At 36.4% G+C, this 22,383-nt stretch overlaps 1 protein-coding gene across 5 annotated transcripts in view; it reads left to right on the top strand.

Annotated features, from left to right (window-relative positions):
• Window positions 1-22,383, top strand: part of HECW2 (HECT, C2 and WW domain containing E3 ubiquitin protein ligase 2) — a 405,018-nt gene that overhangs the window by 320,252 nt on the left and 62,383 nt on the right. For all 5 annotated transcript variants that reach the window (XM_077154518.1, XM_077154517.1, XM_077154520.1 and 2 more), the window contains 3 exons: window positions 11,316-11,450; window positions 14,668-14,770; window positions 16,614-16,710. In XM_077154518.1, the coding sequence (XP_077010633.1) occupies window positions 11,316-11,450; window positions 14,668-14,770; window positions 16,614-16,710 (335 nt within the window). The remainder of the gene's footprint in view (window positions 1-11,315; window positions 11,451-14,667; window positions 14,771-16,613; window positions 16,711-22,383) is intronic.

Raw genomic sequence — 22,383 nt, 5'->3', positions numbered from 1 at the left:
GAGCTCACTGGGCCAGTTAATACCTGACCATCTTGGAAGATAGTTAAATCCCCTGGGTCTGAGTTTCTTTATAGGTTCAAATGAATAGGTTGATCATCTTTTCATGTGTTTATTGGCCATTTATATATCTTATTTGGAGAAATGTATATTCAAATCTTTGCCAGTTTTTAATTGGGTTTTTTGGTTTTTATATTATTAAATTGTAAGGGTTCTTTATGAATTCTGGGCCTAGTCCTTTTTGCATGTGGTTATCCAGATGTCCCAGCACCATTTGTTGAAAAAACTGTTCTTTCCCCTTTGAATATCATTAGTCATTAGAGAAATGCAAATCAAAATCACAGGTTACCATTTCACAACCACTAGGTGTGAATAAAAAAGGACAGACAACAACAAGTGTTGAAATTAGATGTTGGAGAAATGCGGAGAAATTAGAACCTTTCTACGTTGCTGGTGGAAACGTAAAACTTTGCAGTCACTTTGGAAATAGCATGTCAGTTACTCAAAATATTAAACGAAGTCTTTCCATATGACCCAGCAATTCCACTCCTAGGTGGAAGTGAAAACATATGTCCACATAAAATCTTACCCATGAATGTTCATAGCAGCATAGCCAAGAGGTGAACACCACCCAAATATCCATCAGCTAATGAATGGATAAATAAAATGTGGAATATACACACAAGGGGATATTATCTGACATTACAATAGATATTATCTGACAATAACAAAGAAATGAAGTACTATATATGCTACAATATGGGTGAACCTTGAAAACATTTGCCTAGTTAAAGAAAACTAGTCACAAAAGACTATATACTGTATGATTTCATTTATATGAAATGTCCAAAATAGGCAAATCTATAGAGACAGAAAGTAGATTGGTGGTTGCCCAGGGCTGGAGAGTGGAATGGGAAATTGCGGATGGGTATGGGGCTTCTTTTTTAGGGAACAAAAGTATTCTAAAATGTGATTGTAGTGACAGTTGCATAACCCTGTGGATAAACTTTAAAATAGAACAGTGAATTCTGAATTTAAATAGGTGAATTGTATGGTATCTGAATTACATCTCAATAAAGCTGTTAAAAATGAGTAGGTAGTGTTTTGGTACTAGATGGTGGCAATGGAAGCACCACATTGTGAACGCAACTAACAGCACTGAAATATATATCTGAATGTCATTAAAAGAGGAAATGATAGATTGCATTTACAGCAACAGAACAAAAATGTTTTTAGAACCATGGAACTACACTAAACAAACAGTGAACCCTAAGTTAAACCATGGACTTTAATTAAATTATAATTTTACAATTATAAAAATGTGCTATCATCATTTATAACTAATGTCGACACCAATGCAAGATGTTGGTGGTGGGTGGTGGTATGTGGGAAACCTGTATCTTATACATCATTGTTCTGTAAACCCAGAATTTAATAAAGCAAAAACTTTTTTAAATGAATAAGCTAGAATAGAGAAAGGCCAAGATTCTGTTCTTGGCTTCTAGATTCTCTAGGTCTTTGATTTTTCAAAGATAAAGACTAGACAATATGGTTCCCAAATAGATTTGACATCAAATTGTAATGCTTTGCTTTCCTGCAGAGTCGTGTGGTAAGATCACATGTTCAAAAATTCCACAGCATCTTTTAGCCAGTTTTTCATTCCTTTACTTGGTTTCTTTAATTATTTTAAATTTGTAATGTTGAGACTGTCAATTAAGCCAAGTTTAATTTATCCAGAACTGTGATCAACATCTGTGTCTCTTTAGTCCATCTAAGCTTAGGATTTTCACCTAATGTACAGGACACATTTTGACTTCATTTTGAAGTGACGCAATAAGCAAAGAAGGCAGGTCAACGTAAAACAAAAGTTTCTGCTTACTTCGTGTTGTAATAATTTGTGAACTTTTGCATATCTCAAGAGTGTAAAAAATCAAGGATATCTGGGGATCTGGGTAACAGAGTTGAAATAAGCATTTTATATTTATGCAAGATAAATGACTACATAAGAGATATGCATCAGTTTATTAAAATGTGACTTATTTAAAGTACTTCTGGTTGTTGGCTGGCTTTGGTCATTAGTGTGTGCTCCTGGGGATAGTAATATATCTGGAAGATGAAAATGAGCTTTAATAAGGAAAACCAAATATTATTTAACCTTGGAGTGATCTAATACTGTGTGTGTGTGTGTGTGTGTGTGTGTGCCATCATTAATTTGATGGATTTGAGAAAATTGTGCAGCGTTGGGAGTAAGGATTCCTGGAACCATTACTAACTATCTGATTTGACCTCCATGAACCTCAGTTTTCTCTAAGGTGAGGGCTAGTGATCTGTCTTCTCCAGCTTCAAGGGTTATAGTTAGCATCAAATTAGATAACAGTAGGATTAAAAATGAAAAAAAGCAATAATAATTAGGATTATAATTATTATAATTCAGTGATTGATTTATTATTTAACTTATGGTGTTTAGAAGATAAAAGCTATACAATTACCAGCCTCTAAGGGTTTTTAATTTGACTTGGAGACAGCAAGGATATGGAATGAACAAATATATACAAAATAAAGTTGAACATATAGCAAACTAAATCAGGAGAGTGGGATGAGTGCTTCTCACTTGCTTCTCCTGCTCACCAAAATCTTGGTTTGAATAGTTAAGTGAAGGAGGAAACTATATGGAACAATAACTAAAATGTTTCATTAATTTGATATTTTATGAAAATGATAAAGGTTTGTTGCTATTGGCTGAATCCTACTCTACTGGGAAATGCACAATGGTTTATAAAGGACATAATTTAGAATTAATATCAGTGTCTCATTCCTCCTCTTAAGGAACTGCTGATCTCCCTTAACCGTGGTGGTTTTCACAGATATGTCTGTTTGGGGGTGTTCTGTGTTGTTCTTGACCACTGCAGTGTATTTCACTCTGGAATGTTTGTTCCTGCCTTAAACCTGGATGACAACCCAGTGTTCCCTGTTTCTCTACCATGAGAAACAATTATTGTGGTCTCTCCAGTAGATTTGTCCTCTTACTGCTCTGGTGGATGCATTCTCAACCAGCCCTGGTCAGGAAAGTTCGGGTTTTAAAAACATCGTTGGTAAGATAAGTAGCTTTTTCCTTAGATATGAAACTGAAGTCAAATCCACACATTTACATGGAGTTGAGCTCTTCCTGTGTACAGTTGCTAAAGTCGCCAACCCCAGACACTGCTGTTTTACCACTGATGCCTCCTGTTTGGATTATGAAAGAACATACACCATTGCACTGGTATAAGGACTGGAAATGCTCAGTGCAGAATAACTTATTTCTGACTTGGGACCCCTGGAAATATTTCATAGCAAAGGTAGTATTTGAGCTGACCTTACAACGATGAGTAGGATTTTGCTAAGTAGGGACTGTGGAGGGGTTAGGGATGAGAAACACCCAAAATAAAGGTATAGAGACAGGAAGGCACCAGATGGGTATGTTTGGTTCCTGCGAAGAAGTAACTGATAAATTTCAAGAGACCCCATCAATGGAGTAGAGTCAGTAGAGGCTATTTTGCAGAAGGGCAAGAATAACGGAGTGATGTGAAACAGCATAGTTTTAAAATACTATGGGGTTTGTTATTTCTCAAGTACGCATAATGGGCTTAACAGTCTATTTAATTTTTAGAAGAGGAAGATGTGTTTTTTTTTACTCCACTCTCAGAAGTTAAATAAGGAATATTTTTTTCCCCTAAATCTTTTATTTGTACTTTCAAATAGTGTAAACCTCAAATGTTTTTCCCAGTTCATTCTACTTGGGCCCAAATGGAAATACTAAGAAGTTTTGAACTATATAAATAATATAGCATAAAACTTCATTTTTTTTAATGGAAAGTAAAATGGTAGCCATCTCCTTCTTTTAAATATTTTCTTTCTATGGTTTCTCATACTTTTCCCTGCAAAAATCAAATAATGTAATATCTCAAAGCTAGATTGACAACCATTTCTATATTCATGCTTTGTAACTCTTGGGGTTAGTGACTTTGGGTGTCAGATTAGGGTTTGGGTGTCAGAATGGTGCAGATACCCAACTTTAATGAACACAGCAAGTAGCAGTTTAAGTTTTAAGGATAGATTCTAGAATGGGACAAATGTTAGTACAATAAGTTACCACGGCTGGGTCTTCTAAAGGATTCTCATTTTGCCAGACCCTATAGGCTAGACTGACTGTGGAAGTTGCCACAGTGATGTCCCAGATACTGGTTTCAATTCCACGTGAATCCAATAGCCACTGGGTTGTTTGATTCATCTCAATAGGTAAAATGTAACTTAATATTTGGAGGTCTCAAGGAAATTCTAAAATCCCCTCGTAGACTAAGTTCTACACTTTGAAAAATATTTTATTTGCCAATTTGACTACCACCTTTGTTACTTACATGATACATCTCTTTAATTACTCTGAAACCATTAATACCTGTTTGTAGTGGTTACCTGTTTAATCACCTCAAGCTACACATCAACCCAGGTGGATATGTGATTAAACTTTAAATTTATGAATAGCACAGAATTTTTAGAGGATCACTTGCTTATTTTTTAAGGGGTAAAAAGATGTTAGATCAAAAATGAATCCACATAAATACATTCAGAAGGCATAGGTAAAGTATCGTTTTGGGACATTGCACCTTTTTGAATGAGAGAGTGGAGCAGAGATTAGTTTTTGTGGGTATATTTCTGAGTAAAGTGCTAGACTCATGGAATCTTGAAGGAATTGTCCAAGTATGGAGATGGTCCTTACCTTTTCTTTTTTAACAGTTGTCCTCATGGATTGCCTTTGCAAATATTACTATTCTATTCTTTAATTCCATGGTAACGCCCTTCTACTCTAACCTAAATAGTGCTGATGCCGATAAGCTCACTCTGCCTTCCACAGTGATGTGCTCTCCAAGAGAGGTAGACAGCAGGGCTAGTTTTGTAGTATTTACCAATTTCCATGGTGTAAATTTTCTCACCATGGCCAATGGCTAATTTCAAGCTGCTACCATCACATCAACCAGTTCACATACTTACAGAAGGTTTCACAACCAGCTCTCAAGGTGGTACAAGCCAGCTCTGCTTATCACCAGTTCCTCCCTTAGATTTCTAATGCCTAAATATCACCACTCGCAATGCACAAGATATCACTCCTTTTGTTAGCATTTTATATTCAAAGCATTGGGGATGTTGTACCTTTCTGCATCCGCTAATCAGTTGGTTCCAGCACTAGCGCAAGTATGATGCATCCCTCTTTTCTTTTCTAGCAACTTTGGAGCTGTGACCATAGAAATTTCAACAAAATAACTTTCTTTAACCTTTTTTGTGACTGAGTACAAATATTGGAAAATATTGGGGGCCACTATCTATTTCAAGTGAATCAAGAGGTAGAAGAAACATTGGGATGTCTGTTTTTTACTTACAATAAACTATATCATTCAACCCTCTTCATCTCTGCTATTGGTGACAAAGTTCTGTCTGGGATGTAACATGGAGAAAATAATAGCATGTTTATTCCTTTTAAATGAGGAAATACTAGAAATGGGACCAGGAATTGAAAACAGATTTATATTTTGGAAGGGAAAGAATGTGTCAATAAATATGCTCTTTATAAAAATTTAAGTAGATTACAATGAATTTTTTGAGCATTTTTGAGATTTCATAGGCTGAAGAAATCAGAATTTAGAATAGATACATAATGCAGTGCTTCTAACTTATAAGTTATTGTTCTTTCATTATTTCCATAGCGCTTTGATGAAAGAAAGATCTGATGTTTTTTATTTCTGTTTAGTTACAAGCACTTTTTGTTTTACGTTGTTTACATGTTCTTTTATTATGGATTCCTGGTTTGGCAAAATGTTAACTGGAAACAATTTCAAACTTCTGTAACTTAGATTTGTTGAGCCTGAGGTTGGTATTTCTTCACAAATACTGATGGTTTTTTCCTTTTCTTAAAATAATAGAAGCTTTAAAAAAGAAAGACTTGCGTAAAGAAAGAAAGATATTTTGTTTGGCTTCACTAAAATACCACTTGGCTCCAACCAGAACATATTTCCTGACTTTGACTATGCCTTGAAGCAGTGAAAGGGTAGAAGTTTTTAAACTGAGATTTGAGTTTGTATATTTGCATTCCTTTCAGTTTTTGACTATGTTGTTGGCCTCAATTAGTCCAGAGCTGTAAAGCTTGAATGGATTTCTTTAATGAAACTTAACAGTAGGGAATTTGTGTTGTTCAAAATTTGCTTTACTAGCTGCTAATCTGAAAAAGACATTTTTAAAATACAATTTTCTTTTCATGTAGCCTGAATTCTCAATATACTGCCTATCCAGGTAGTATTTAAAAATATATGTTAGATGCTTTCCCAAATAATTGCAGACTGTCTGAGAATTGAGACGTAAAGAGTGACCATGACCCAAATTAAAAAAAAAAAAAGCTAGGTTAACTAACTTCATTGCTTGACTTGAACTAGATTGGATTTCCTATGGGAAAGTGGTCCAGTTTCTTGACATAATTGGTGTGTGTGTCACAAATAGAAATGGCAGGCCTAAGATTTGCACAGTGATTTTTCTATGTTTTCATCTTCATTTTAAAGTAGGATGCGTTTTCCACACCTCAGCTGTGACCTGACCAATCCCCTTTACATAGATAAAGCGAAGCACTAAGGAAACTCATCCTCACAATGGGCCCAGAGCAGAGCCAAATGCAAGCTGAGGGATTTACTTCTTAGTGCCACATTCTGTGAGTGTCCGGAGTATGTGGTATCAGAGTTCCTAATTGAGGCCTTTCTCTCCAAGTACTTGGCGGACTTGAAAAGCGTGTGTAAACAATATACACATTCCATTTGACTCTGAAACTGAACCACTTGTGGGATAGGAATAGCATCTATTTCCCACCCACAGCCATGCTTCTAACAGGTTAGCCATGAGAACGGTTCAGAACGCAAACAGAATGCAGTCTGGAATCAACCACAGCTTCTCAGCATTGAAACAGGGGTGAGACCAGGCTCTGTGCGTTTCTGTCATTGTAACCTAATTCAATAAAAACTTAAATGCTTTTATGAAATCAAATACATCTGAGGTGTAAGGGGATTGGAAAGAATATGAAAAACAAAGAGAAGAGCAGGAAGAGAGTGGGGGAGGGGAAAGAGACATCTGTGAAAAGGAGGGAGGGGGAAGATGGTATTGGTCATTGGGGTTTGGAGTCAGATGGAAAGGTGGGTTCAAATCCCAGGTTTGCAGGTTTCCAACTGAACATGCCACTTAAAGGAAGAATTGGCATACAGTAATATTAAAATTTGAACAATAATAATGTATCATTATTTATAAAATAATGAAGAGTCTTATCTCTAAAGGTGGTTGCTGGATTATGTATTCTTCTGTGCTTTTAATCTTAGAGACTGTGTTTACCGCTGCAGTGCCAAGACTTCAGTACATCTGTTAGGATTCGATTTGACTATATTTTGGTGGAAGGCCCATACAAATTTTAACACACAACTTTTTTCTCTCGCGTAAAGAGGTTCACAGGTAAATAATGCAGGATTTAAAGGGGGCTCATCAAGTTGCAGGTGCCCTAGCTCCTCACAGCTTTGTGTTGTAAGCATCTTCATGATTGAGTCCAGCTGCTGGAGCTCCAGCTATTACATCCTTGTCTTGTCTCAGGGGGCAGATGGATGAAGGACAGAAGGAGAGGGCACCTTGTCCCCATAAGAGACTTCCCGGAAGTCCCATGTGACATTCTGTTTGCACCTCATTGGCCAGAGCTCAATCTTGGCCACAAAGTCCTACAAGGAGCTGGTTCTCCCTTTTTATTTTGAGCCTTGTATATTGACTGTAGTAGGAAACTTTGTAATACTTTACAAATGCCTTAGGATAAAAACTGTTACTATTAGTAATAACAATATTAACTCACATTTGAAGAATCACAGGCACTGTATTAAAAAATATCCATGTGCACCATCTCATTTACCCTTCCTTTCATGTAGATGTTATTATCCCCATTTAACAGAAAAGAAAAAGAACTTTAGAAGGTTAAATGGTTTGTTAAAGATTTCATTGCTGGAGCACAGAATCACACTTTTCTTTGTTTCAGATCCCAAACATTTAATCATAACCTTTCTCTGTCTCCTATTTCTCAGGTTTTACCTTAGTAGTTTATCCATATCTACAATGGGATATTTTAAACCTTCTATCCTATTTGCTCTTTTATGGTCTTTAGCTCCCCACTGTTTTTACTCAAAACACACACACACCTGTCATTTAATTTTTCAAATCTTAAAGTATTTCTGTACCTATGTTAAATTACATAAAGGAATGACATTTTAAATACTTGGTTAGTTAATTGTGAGTTGTCTTATATTTTGATCAGGAGACTGCAATTCATTTTTTTCCAAGCACCCTCTTTCTGCCAGGCACTGCCCTAAACTCTATGGAAGATAACTGAGTGAATAAGAAAGAGTTCCTACCCTGAAGGAGTTCACAGTATAATTCTTTAGAGAATGGATTTTAAACAAGCGTCTTAACGTCAAATATACTATGACACCATATGTAAATCACAATTGACCTAGATGCACACAGTCGTTTGTGCTTATAATTACAAATGTATCATTGTTTTCTCTAAATGTCTACCCTTCCCTTCAAAATGTTCCTAAGAACTTAAGTAAATATGCAATTCTATTTTAGTACTCTTAGTATTTTTCCCTCAAACATGGCTTACTTTATTGTTTTAATAATAAAAGCTTGTTAATTTTAATTTACATAAGGGGATAAGAAATTGATGCCTGTTATTTATTTTAAAATAGTTATCAACCATGTCCATTCATAAATATAATTTAACTCCTATCGTGTGATATTTTGAATAGTGGCAGAAATAATTTGCAAGTGTAGTATAAGCCCAAATCAGATAAGAACCTATGTGATAGCATTTATCCTTGGTGTACTTTTTACAAGATTTGAGAAGAAAGATACTTCACCTGATAGGTTAGGGAAGAGAGATTGGTTAAACTAGGGAAGAAGGATTAGGTTAGTTAGGGAAGAGGAATTAGACTAAACTAAGGATATGAGACTGACAACACCATCTCACATAGGACCTCCTTCTAATTTAGTCTTTGAACCCTGTATAGAGGGGAAAGAGAAGGATTCTTGTTCTGTCCATTTTTTTTTTTTGCTTTGTTTTTTAGTGCATCCATTGCTACAGAGAAGTCATTTTTTTCCCTTATTTGAGAACTGCCACTAAATTATTTTGCCCACATGCTGATTTTTTACATGCAGATGTACACATATTTCCTATTATGTGTATTCCATAATGAGATGTTGACTTTTTAATATGTATAAACATACCACCGGCTCCTGGGATTTGTGTAGATGCATTCATTCCTAATCTTTAAAGTACCTTATTCACTGAGCTGCTTTGGCTTTTTTTTTGCTTAGATTATTTGGCCTGTAGCATATGCCCTGACACATTTTATGGGTAATAGTCTCCTGGCTTTCTTATCCTTTATCTTTCATGACCTAATTAACATATCTGATCATGGGAAACATACATTTTCTAATTGCCCTTGAGAAAATGAGTTTAAATATTGAGTGAATATAACTTTTACAACTTATGCCATTTTGTTTCTAATGATAAAAAGCACTTGTGCAGAGCTTTAGAATTAAATGATAAAAAAACACTAACAAAGAAAAATAACAAAACAAATAACTTTTTATTATTTGATCCTCACTGCTACACTAGGGTAAATGGTTTGGCTCAGTCATGATTTCATGTCACCAGGAATTCTACAGTAAACAAGATACATGCAGTTTCTACCCTCCCAAAGCACATGGAGGAGATGGTTGGTTTAAAAAAAGGGAGACATGTCTTTATAATCTACAGCTCAGAGAACTTAAGTGATGTGACCAAAGTCACAGTCAGTATGTGACAGAGTTTGTGAAGGTGTGTAGAAGATGGCTAAACTGGAGAGGCAGCTAGGAAGGAGTTTTGAAAGAATCTTGAACAACTGAACAAGGGTTGAGATATTTTTTCTCATATTGGGTATTCATTAGAGCCTTTGGCTTGGGGTGGGGAAACAAGAAGAGCATTTAGAAAGAATTTTCTTACAGTGAGGTGCCAGGTTAAGAATAACAGTGCTAGCAGGGTGGACAACCAAAGCTATAGGCTGAGCCCCGAGTCTTGGGTTTTGTTCATATGAAACTTAACCCCACAAAGGATAGGTCAAGTCTACTTAAAATTTAGTCCTAAGAGTCACCCCCAAGAAAACCTCTTTTGTTGCTGAGATGTGGCCTCTCTCTCCAGCCAACACAACAAACAAACTCACCACCCTCCCCCTGTCTATGTGGGCCATGACTCCCTGGGGTGTGGACCTTCCTGGCAACGTGGGACAGAAATCCTAGAATGAGCTGAGACTCAGCATCAAGGGATTGAGAAAAACCCTAGAATGAGCTGAGACTCAGCATCAAGGGATTGAGAAAACCTTCTGGACCAAAAGGGGGAAGAGTAAAATGAGACAAAGTGTCAATGGCTGAGAGATTCCAAACAGAGTTGAGAGTTTATCCTGGAGGTTATTCTTATGCACTGAATAGATATCACCTTGTTATTCAAGATGTAATGGAGAGGCTGGAGGAAACTGCCTGAAAATGTAGAGCTGTGATCTAGTAGCCATGTTTCTTGAGGATGATTGAATAATGATACAGCTTTCAAAATGTGACTGTGTGATTTTGAAAACCTTGTGTCTGATGCTCCTTTTATCTACCTTGTCAACAGACGAGTAGAACATATGGAATAAAAATAAATAATGGGGGGAAAAAAGAATTACAGTGCTAGAGATGTGTAACAACTGGGAAGCTGCTAGTATTTATATGTGTGAGATCAAACACTGAAATAATGGGATGATAGTCAGGTTGGGTGGGGACACGAGAGTGGGAAAATGGGGAGGACTTGGTGACTTACTGCATAGAAGAAATAAAGGAGAGGTCAGTGATGCTCAAAGTTTCAGGTAACCAGAACTTGGAAACACCATGGAGAGCAGGAGGAATTTAAACCTATAGTTAGGAGAAGCCCAAATGTCCATCATGTGGCTTGGCTATCTTTTAGAGTGTCCCTAAGTAACTAGGGTCATGTTCCTTCCTGCTCTCTTCATTGTGAATCCAGCCTAAGCGGGGCTTCCTGCACTGTCCTTAGAGGGTAAGGAGAAATGCCCCAAAGATTTAAAATTTTGAGAAAATAGATCATCACTCAAAAGTGGGTCTTTTCTTAAACGAAGGATGTTTTAGGTCAGCTATGACATAAATGTGGTATGTGTTAACTCTTGATTGGGGGGATTGTTTCCTAGGCGTTTTTTGTCGACCACAATTCCCGGACCACCACGTTCATCGATCCTCGGCTCCCTCTTCAGAGCAGTCGGCCCACGAGCGCACTGGTTCACCGGCAGCACTTGACCAGGCAGCGCAGCCACAGCGCAGGGGAGGTGAGCGCCGGGTCTGTGGGACTGGCCTGTCGTGGACAGATGCTGTTGGGATGTGGTGGTTTCTGCGATGGGGTTAATATTTTTTTAACTTTTTATTTTTTTATTGTGAAATACAACTGGGTTGACGTTTTATTATTTTTTGTTTCACTTCTCTCTGGTTTGATTTAGAGTTTATCATTTGGAGGCTGAAAAGCTTTGGAATGTTGGCAGGGTTTCTCTGAAAATATATAGACCCTAAATTACAAAACTTTTTTAACGTAGGACATATAAGGAAAAATCGAAGAAATTAAGTTTTTGTTTTGTTTTTAATTTAGAGGAAGGTGAGAAAGAAATCATAATGTGATAAACTCTTGGAGAGAGAATAATGACCAGCCCCAAACCCTTTTGCATGCCCAAGGACAGCTGCATAGGATGAAATGAATATAACTTTAAGTAAGCTAAAATTAGATTGAATCTAGAGAAGGTTTGCTTGCTGGGTTAGGTTAAAATCTTCAGCCAAGGCTTTGGGCTTGTTTAAATCTCGTGAGTATTACTTCAAATTAGGATGTATCAGAGAGAATTGATTTATGAAAGTGCCCAGAGAAAATTAGCTGAATTAAGAACTACTAAAAACTACCCTACCCCACTTAGGCAGTTTGCAGTGACCCATAGTAAACACATGAGGGCGCTCTAATATCCTAACCCCCAAAAAAGAGAAAATTTTCTTCCTGTTGTACTTTTTCCCTTTGCAGCTTAAATAAATTAAAGGAATGTTTTAGATCAAGATTTTCCTCCTTAATATGGGTTAATGTACATCACTTGATGTACATTGTTTCTAGAACTTCCTTTATCAAATAGAATTAAGATTCTTTTCTTGCATGCCTTTTCAACATCTATGGCATATCATATATTCAGTGTTCTAGTGTAGGTCAAATATTTTTTTAACCTCTGTTAGAAAAAAATTATGAATGCAATAAATAACTGGATTTGATTCATCAAAATTTAACTCTTGAAATTCCCTCTCATTATTTACAGACTTGGCTCTAATATATCGTGTGTGTTTGCTGGTTGTAAATGCAGACATAGAAGAGTATACATGAGAAGCTCATATAAAAATGCTATATAAATCTATTGCAGAATGAAGTATGCACAAAAATATTTATGTTTTATGAGTAGCTAATAAATCTTTACCTTGCTGTCCTGTAAACTATTGGTGGTGAAGTGGATGGCTATAGCAGCATTCATCTTCAAAGCAGAACAGATCTCTAACCTTTGGACCTTTTGCGTGATATGGAGCATAATTAGAGCCCTGCCTGACTTTATCACATGGCCAGTGCAGTGCCCTTTAGCCACCCACCTTATCTTAACTTCACAACATGAAGCTGACTGTTAAGTCTGCCCAAGACTGTTTTCCTGGGAAAACACACATAAAATTAATAACCATACTTACATTTTCTTTCAACCCCTCTACCTCAAGACTTGAATTATTTTCATGGTCTTAAAGTGGCTTTTGTGGGAGAGGGAACCTAAGATAGACATATACAATTGAAGGGAAGATTTCTTTTCACATTAATAGAATCTGATCCGTGGAAGTGTGATAGCCCCAGAAAGACTCTGCATTCACCTATCTCGTGGTTAATAATCCTTTGAGGGGAGAGCACTTTCTGACACAGCTGTGGGAAGTGTGCACATCCTGCAGTGCTATGCACCCTTACCAGGTAGGTTGCCCACAGCCTGGCAATGTGATTTGAAGAAATGGTTTCTCAGGGAAAAGGCCTTTGGTTGTGTATTGAAATAAGTCCTCTGACTGACATCCAATGTGGAGTATGTCACCAGATAGAGGCTGACGTCAAAGCTCAAAGCCCAGCATCCGAGAGAAGCAGGGCAAAAAAACTTCTAGTTCTGTCCATGAATCTTTCCAGACTTCTTCTTGTTCTCATTCAGCAAATATTCCAGCTAGTACAAACATTGATATCTCTCCCACCCAAGAAATTAATAGTTTCCAAACATTTATATAGAAATATAGTGCTGGCATTGAGAGGGATACAAATAAATAGTGTGTGTTTCTTGCCCTCTAACAAGGAGAGAAAATGTGAAATGAGCCAAAATATAAGTGAATAAGAATATGAGTGAAAAGTGCCTTATAAACCATTAATAATGGTGACTGCTATATAAATAAACTCCAAGAGCTGTGGTTGCTCAGAGAAGGCCGCATTTAACTTCAGCTTGAAGGGAAGGGAAGGTTTCACCATGGAAGTGCTTTTTGAACTAAGCTGCAAGAGCATTCTTGAAAGATAAGCAAGCAGTGGAGGGTGAGGAAGATATTTCCAGTTTTAGGGCCTTTAGAAAAGGTCTCACCAAGCACCTAACTGACACAATACGATAAACTGGTTGTGAAGGTTTCAATGGCTGGGCATGGATGCTCTATTTTTTAAGTACCAACTATAAATCCGATATGTTATTTGGCCTTTTTTTCTTACTCTGTTTTACCACTATTCTACTATTATTGTCTTAAGAGACTTCTATAATATGGGAGTTGGGAGAAGCTAAAACAGAAGCTAAGGCCATGTTAGAGTTTTCTGGTAAGAATATTAATGGGAATTTTGGGGTATTTATTTGTATGTATGAATTCCTAAATTTGTAGTAGGTACAATAAATCAGGTGATGGCAACTCTATTTAGCTCCTCCACCTGCTACTATTTACTCGCTGGTGTGGGAGGTTCAAACCAGACAGAGCTGTTGTACTGGGTGCTCTAATAGGCATATAAAATTGCTCTCAGGAGATGATACACTAACGAAGAAAACCACATGAAGAATGCTGCTCTTCCTCTGCTGAGGCAGGGAATTCACTGGCCTACTTTGGCCACAAAGAAGGAACACTGGGCAATACCCCAGTACCTTTGGTACCACCCAGTTCTTCCCTTTGATTGGGTTCTGTCAAAGCAGAAGTTATACCTGATGAACAGGTCTGCTATTTAGCTGCTATAGCTAAATATATTTCAACTACTTTTGTGCCACTTGGCCCCTTTCAAGGTTGCAGCTGCCTGAAGCCCATGCCCTCAATTCAGCCCTAAAATGGGGCTGTTGGAAGCCCATTCCTGCTCTGCAGGTGGCATTTGTTCTGATCGGTTGGTACTTAGCCTTGCTCATGGCTAAGTAATTTGGACAAGCTGTTTGGGGTGCTGGTATAAAACACTCTAGCTCTTGTGAAGAACATAAACGATGTTTGCATTTGCAGGTGGGAGAAGATTCCCGACATGCAGGACCACCAGTTCTTCCCAGACCATCCAGTACATTCAATACAGTCAGTAGGCCACAGTACCAGGACATGGTTCCAGTGGGTATGTCAGTCCTTCCCAAAGCGCCTCTGTTTGCTTTTCATGGCAGTGTGTGCCATGCATACTATATGGACACCTTCCCAGTTGTCAGCCTGTTGCTTTTTGCCTTGTAATGAGAAACTGTCACATTATCCTTAGGAAATTTATAACAAAATCCTGGAGTCCTGAGTCTCAAAGGGCTTGTCATTCCTATAGAATAGATTTTTTATATTACCAGGCCTTTTCTGAGTAGAGATGCTACATTAGATTTTGGAAGTTAATGAAAAATAATTTCTTGAGACACCTGTGCCATGTGATCATTATGAATTAATCATTTGCACAAGCATGTACTTAGTATACATCTAAGGCTGCAGGCAGAATTTAAGTGGTATGTGTGTCTTTAGTTGCCTCACAAAAGAAGCAAGCAGTTATGGGCTGTTCTTAATGGATTGTGAAGCAAATAGAAGATAGCAAGGGTGTCCAAAATTGTAAATAAAGTAATGAATGTGGGCAATTAGGCCTAAAAACAACTGGAGTTTACAAAATGGTAAGATTAAAATAGATAATTGATTAAAAAATTGTTTTCTTGACAAAAGTGGTATCAGCAGAGCCTTTGTTAAAGTTTAATTAATACATTTAAATTTCTGTGAGCATTATCCAGGTTTCATTCAGGCATAGACATATTTTTAAAATGTATTTTGTACATAGTTGAAGATACTGATTGTGTTTTAGCTGTTAGTTGATTTGGTGAAGAGCTAAATTCTTGACTTACTGGAATTTACTTCCACATGGAGTTTGGGGATGCTTTGTGGTCTGCATTTTGTTGGTGCCTGTTGCTAGCAACTATTCTATTTTGGTAACTCTGGTTCTGACACTTTATCTCTCTGGATGGTTGATATGTAATGAAAAAATGACCTTCCATTTTTGACATTGCTTGTGAGGTTGATTTTGGTAAGCAGTAGCTTAGAAGGATCAATATCTAGAATCTTGTTGATGACCTCAACTCATAATATGATAATAAATGTGACATCAGTTGAGATTATATAGACTGCTTAAGTCAGCCACGTGTACAGATCCAAGTCCAATAATCATATAACAAGTTGTTCTAACAGATTGGAATTTAAACATCTGTAGTGACTCCAGACTGTGACTTTGAGTCCATGAAATAGTAACCAGAATAGCAGATTTTTTTTTCAGTTTTATTGAGATATATTCATTTACCACACAAGCCATCCAATGTATACAACCACATATCATCACATAGGTAATAGGCTTTTAATTGTTGGAAATACTATATGTACAGTATATACAAAACACAGAATATAGTGGCATAAAATTCATAAAGTTCAAACATGGGAAATTAATAGAAAAACTACAATTTGGAGGTAGAAGAGGAAGAGGGATAGAAGGTTGAGTAGGTATAGGATAGAACTGTCATTATTTATAATGGAGAATCAAAGATTATCTAAGATGATAAATCAAAATTTTAAAATTATGTATATCAGTGGTTTTCCATTCTGTTGCATATTAAATGGTTTTCCATTCTGCTGGAGAGGTTTGAAACAAAGTAACAGATTTTTAAAAAGCCATATGGGGGAGGCACATGGGTAGTTTGGTGGTAGAATTCTCACTGGCCATGTGGGAGACCCGGGTTCAATTCCTGGCCCATGCACTCAAAAAAAATTTTTTTTCTTTTCAAAAAGTAGTGCTGCAATAACAGGAAATTCACATGGAAAAAAATGAAATGTGATACTCACCACAGAGTGTACAAAAAAAAAAGGCATGTGGGTTTATATATAGCAAATAAAGTTGTATGAGTAAAGCTAATAGGTTTTTTTTAACAGCCTTTTCTCATTGACTTTTTTAGCTTACAATGACAAGATTGTTGCATTTCTGCGTCAACCCAATATCTTTGAAATTCTACAGGAGCGTCAACCTGATCTTACCAGGAATCACTCACTCAGGTAACCATAGTATTGGTATTTGGTTCAAGATGCATGAGTCCCAACCATTAAATCTTCAGTAGCACTGATAATCATCTTGGAAATTCACTCTTTCTTTCTGGCATCCTGAATAAAGGCATCTTGTGCACAAATATTTTATGTCATCAGCACCAGATCATTGTTGTCCTGGCTTTTGTCTGTTAAGAGTTAAATACGGTTAACAAAACCACCTAGAACCCTCTTTGAAAGAGAAATATGAAAAAGAAACAAAAATTTACTGCCAAGACTACATCCTCGATGTGAAGCTTATAATAAAAATATGAGGACACTAATCTTGTTGAGTGTAGCTTGAGGAAACAAAAGTACATAGAGCTTGTTGAATTGAGGTTTGTAAAATCCTACACTTATTATTCACATTTTTCCAAAATAAAAACACAGTGGAATCTAAGTAGGAAATCTGATCCTCTCTGCAGTCTAGCATGAGCCCTCTCTTCTAAACAACTCTGTAGGGCATCGTGCTTCAAACCCCGTTTTACTTTTCCTGAACGCATGCTGTTCCACTTCTTTGCCAAGCTTTCCTCTTCTTCTGTGTTTGGCAAGAGAGGTCTTTCCTTTAAACCCCATTGCAAATTCCCCTTTCTAGAAACCTGTCAACTCCCCTAGGACTCTCCCTTTCTTATGGTTTAGGCCAATACTTCTCAGCCTCGGTGTGCTAGGTATTAATAAGAATGGAAAATTTGGCATTTCTGCTGGAAATCCTTCGTAACTCAAGCCCGTTTTGTCTATTTGATACTGTTCTGGTAGAAGTTTGTTTGCCCAGCAGTGACATTCCTGGACCACAGCAGAGTTTCTCAAATGCTGATCTATTTAGCTGTGCCAAGCTGTTTTCATCAGTATCACCTTTTTGCCAGGTTCCACCTCTGTCCCTGCAACCTCTTTCCCTTCTCTGAATTTACAAACCCCTATCCTCCCACACCCTGATCAGGAAGTGTGGGGTAAAGGCCTAACAGTTGTTTTTTTGAAACTTCTTCATATACTTCTGTTAGCACAATCAGGTATACTGACCTATATCTAGATACTAATATAACAATGAATCATGTATTCTTATTTTCATATTTCCTACTATTTTGATTATTTGACTTTTGTATTTTAATTTTACCTTTTGCTTTCTAATTAGAACATAAGTTCCTTGATGATAGGATCTTATCAACCTACCATTATTTCTCTCCCTAACCATTCAAATATCTACAACAGCACTTTGCACATGGTGAATGTAAATATATGCATTTGTTGATATAAAAATAAAATGCCAAGTGTTTTTCTTAGGATGTTCTTGGTCTTTTGTATCTTTAAAGTTTTCATTACCTTCTAAAGTTTCTAAAGGCTAAAGCTGTACAAAACTTCAGTTATGTCACAGACCCTACAAATACTACTTACTCAGAAATTCCAATTATACACGGTTAACATCAAACACAAATCTCAGTGCTTTTCTCCAATACAAACATGCTGTCCTCTAATACAAAAAATTGTACCAATGATCATTTTAAATTAAGCCTTATAATGGTATCCACTCAGTAAGCCATGGTCCCGTAAGGTATCTTGTATAAGTTTGAATTAATATAATTGAAGGGAATGATTTCCTAATGATCTAGATAGAAATCTTAGAGACCAGATTCTAAATCTCCAAGCAAAATAAAAAAACAAACAAAAGTTCCTCCTGTTTTGCTAATCACAAAATAAAGAGAACTTGAGTTTCTCCCCCTTCTACCAGCTCCAGTCCCCCAAACCCCCACCCCCCAGGCAAACACACACACACACACACACACACACACACACACTCTTGAAGTCAGTGTCTGTTCCTCTGAAAGTATCCCTTCCCCCACAGGAAAAGCAAGAAACAGGAAATTCAAGAACGTTTCCACTTTTTCTTCTGCACTCCACAATATAATTTAAACCAATTAGCAACCCTTCAGATCTCCACCTGAACAGGGCATCTAACGTTGTCATTATTCTTTAATAAGTTGACAGAACTGTAACAGGTCCTAACAGAGGGAGAAACTGCAGCCTCCAGTTGGTAACTTCCAGTTTTGATTTTGTTTTTCTTTTTTGCCTTTTAGAATCTTAGAAGTATCTGATCTCCTAAAGATTGCTGAAGATTTTTACTTTCTTGTGACCCCCAAAGGTGCTCAGTTAAGCACAACCTTTCTTATTGCACAGATGTCACATGGTCATATATTATTACTAAGGAATTGTTTGATTGGCTTTGAAGTATGTTTCTTTCTGTTTGTCCTTTTTAAAAGCTATCCATCGATTTAACAGGAACTTAAATCGATGAAATAATGCTGTTCCTTTTACCCGGAGTGTATGTCTCAGTGTGCTCTCTTTTTCTGAAAAGTTTTGATAGTTAAGCATGTTGCTTATCATAACATAAAGGAGAAGTTTGTATATCTAAGAGAACATTCTGTTTCATGAATTAAAAACTGCATTGTAAGAAGCATTCCACAAATGCAGGGTGGGAAAACCAGCTGGGCTTCTTTAATCTCATATTTCAATAATGTTTTTGATAACAGATTTATGCATGGAATAGATCCACTGAGTAATTTATGGGTCAAAGGTAACTGTGGACCTTATATTGATATCCTGGGCAAGGGCTCCCAGTACCAGCGTACCTCTTTGTGCATTCTCCTTCATCTATGGCACAGCCACTTATAAGAAATAACTATAATTATTTTCTCTGTAATATAATGAGGAAATAAATGGTAGCCCTAGGGATATTCAGATAACTAAATCTCCTTACTTTGTGCTTTGCTTGTTTCATTGTGATTTCTCCTATACCAGAGGATAGCAGACTAATTTCTTTAGCTTCTGTTCATATATAGCTCCCTCTTCCTTAAGACTTTACTTCTGTATCTTTTCAGTTTTACTTCCATTTACTGTATTTAAGTCATTGTTCCCTCCAATTTCACCTCTTATGTAAATGTGAACAGTACCAAATTGTCCGATCTTTTTAAATCCAAGGAGGTTCAATTCCCAAATTAGAAAAATCACCATCTGAGTCACCACTACTGTCAAATGGACAGTGTCCCCATTGTACTATATCCTACTACTACTTCCATTGTTACCAAGAAATTTGAACGTTGTTACATTTAAGTAAAAGCTGAAATAAAATGTTCTAGTATATCATCCAAAGTCAAATTATTCATTTAAAAAACAGCCCATTAACAGTATTTTATAGGTGCATTTAATGCATGCTAATCCAATAGAATTTTTTATTATTAGTGTTTGTACTACACTGTTTTTGTGGAAAAGGATCCAAGTATCATAAAACCAAGTTAGGAGTTAAGAGACTTTCTGCTTTTATGTAATTATTACATCCAACAAATCTCTCTCCCTTCCCTACTCTTGCTCTCTCCAGGTATCAATAATTGTTTTGAGCATCAGGCTCATTCCTCCTTGAGCACTTCTCATATACATTTCCTTGTCATGAGAATGTGATACATTACACTTTTTAAAAAATTCCAGATAAATTGGACCATTCCCACAATTCCAAATTTTAAGTTATTAGTAAATCTATAACTTGAAAGGGAAGAAATTCCAAATTGCAAAAGGCATATGGATACGTATCTCAGGATTTGCCAGAATAGAAGCAAATGCAGACTCTGATTTATTTCTTTCATCATACTATTTTTAGAGTCCTGAAATTTTGTTACTAATTTTCTCTTATTTTATATTTAAAAAAACTGGTTGCTCATTGTGAAATTATCAAACAATACAGAATTTTATGAAGTTAAAAAGTTAATGTTTCCAAAACTAGCTTAGAAAATATCTTGAGGCAAATGAAAATGAAAGCACAACGTATCAAAATAAATGGAATGCAGGAAAGGCAGTGCTAAGAGGGAAATTTATTGCCTTAAATGCTTATATCAAAAAAGAAAAAAGAGTAAAAATCGAGCAATTAACTGTTCACTTGGAGGAACTAGAGAAAGAACAGCAAACTAACCCCAAAGCAAACAAAAGGAAAGAAATAACGATGATTAGAGCAGAAATGAATGAAATTGAGAGCATGAAAACAATCAAGAAAATCAACAAAGCCAATATCTAACTTTTATAGAACAAACCCCAGTGGCCAAAATTTCTGACCTATTTCTTTTATTCCCTTCCTGACAAGTGCTTTTCTACATTTAATATTGAGCTAGAAATATTAATCTCAATTAGCATCCAAGTTACTTGGTTCAAAGTAGCAAGCATTTATTTCACCCAATTCTTATGCCTTTTCTTGTTAAAACTACCTAACTCTGTCTCATGTTCTATTCCTTTTTGTTTATGCTCACTCAGATATCTGGAACCCACAAAACAAATTTCTCATCTTTGTTGAACCAAATTTAAATCATAGAAAATGTGGATAGGAGTCTTGTAATCCTATGGACCATTTTTATATGAATACTTATTGAATTAAAAAAAACTGATTAAAAACTTTTATTGACACCAAATAATTATGGTGAATGAAGACCTGCTAGAAATCTCTATCTCTGACCAGGAGACCAGCATTCGTGGATCTGAGAAGATAGTAGAGTATAGATATTAAGACATAAAGTTTGGAGTCAGACAGACCTATGTTTGAATTCTGGCTTTGCAGTTTATTCACAAGGTGAATTTGAATGAAGCGTTTAACCACTGTGAGTCATAGTTTCCTCATCTGTAAAATGGGGATAGGGATTTCTACCTTTCTGGGTCCTTTTGCAGATTAAAGGAGACTGTATTGAAAGCACTTGGAATTGTGTAAACATAAGAAGCATACAATGGCTTTAAATTAATATTATATTAATAGTCTGCCTTTTGCTTCTTTATTGTATAAGAACTCACTTTAAAGTAATTTACCTAAAACTGTGCTCTGATTCTCAAAACCACTATCCCTGAGCCTGTGTATACATGTAAATGGAAATGTGCAATACTATAGACATAATTAAATTGCAGCTAGGGTGTCTTGCATCCTGTGATTAGCTTCTTTGTAGGAGAGCTTTATAGTGCTGTGCTCACACTGTTTTTTATAGGAAACTGCTCTAAAATCTTTCACATATATACAATCAAACAGCCTTGACTGTTCCATGCCTAGACAGAGAACTGAGCCTACTAGCTTAAGGCTGAACAGAAATTACTGAATGCCAAGAAATCATGGCAACATCATTGAAAGAACATTTCAGAAGTCATCTAGAGCTGTATTAAAATATCTTCACAAGTAACTAATCTTCTCATAGGTCTAATGAGTGATTTAGGTTTTTGCTGTCTAGGACCATAAGGAACTCAGATTTTCAGACCCTGTTAATGTCTGTGCAAGAGGAATAACTGCTATTCGTATTTCATTTGAATGGACATGGTAATTTATATATGCATATAGACTTTTTTTTTTTCATGGGCAAGCACCGGGAAACAAACCCACATCTCCAGCATGGCAGGTGAGAACTCTGCCACTGAGCCGCCATTGTCCCCCCTGTATATAGGGCTTTTGACATATATATTTGATGTATGTCTAGTTTCACATTTTCCATTCATGGATTCTCATAACTTATCTTTAAACAAACTGGACAGTCAACCATTTAAGATTTTTTAAAAGACCCAAAAGAGGAACTCTCATAGCCAAAATTAGTTTACATCCTATTTTGCATATCACATCAAAGTGTTTGCTAAATTTTTTCC

Source organism: Tamandua tetradactyla, chromosome 3, assembly GCF_023851605.1.
Source record: "Tamandua tetradactyla isolate mTamTet1 chromosome 3, mTamTet1.pri, whole genome shotgun sequence".
Classification (NCBI taxonomy): domain Eukaryota; kingdom Metazoa; phylum Chordata; class Mammalia; order Pilosa; family Myrmecophagidae; genus Tamandua; species Tamandua tetradactyla.
Note: the sequence above shows the minus strand (reverse complement) of the source record. Positions and strands in the feature narration are given on the sequence as shown.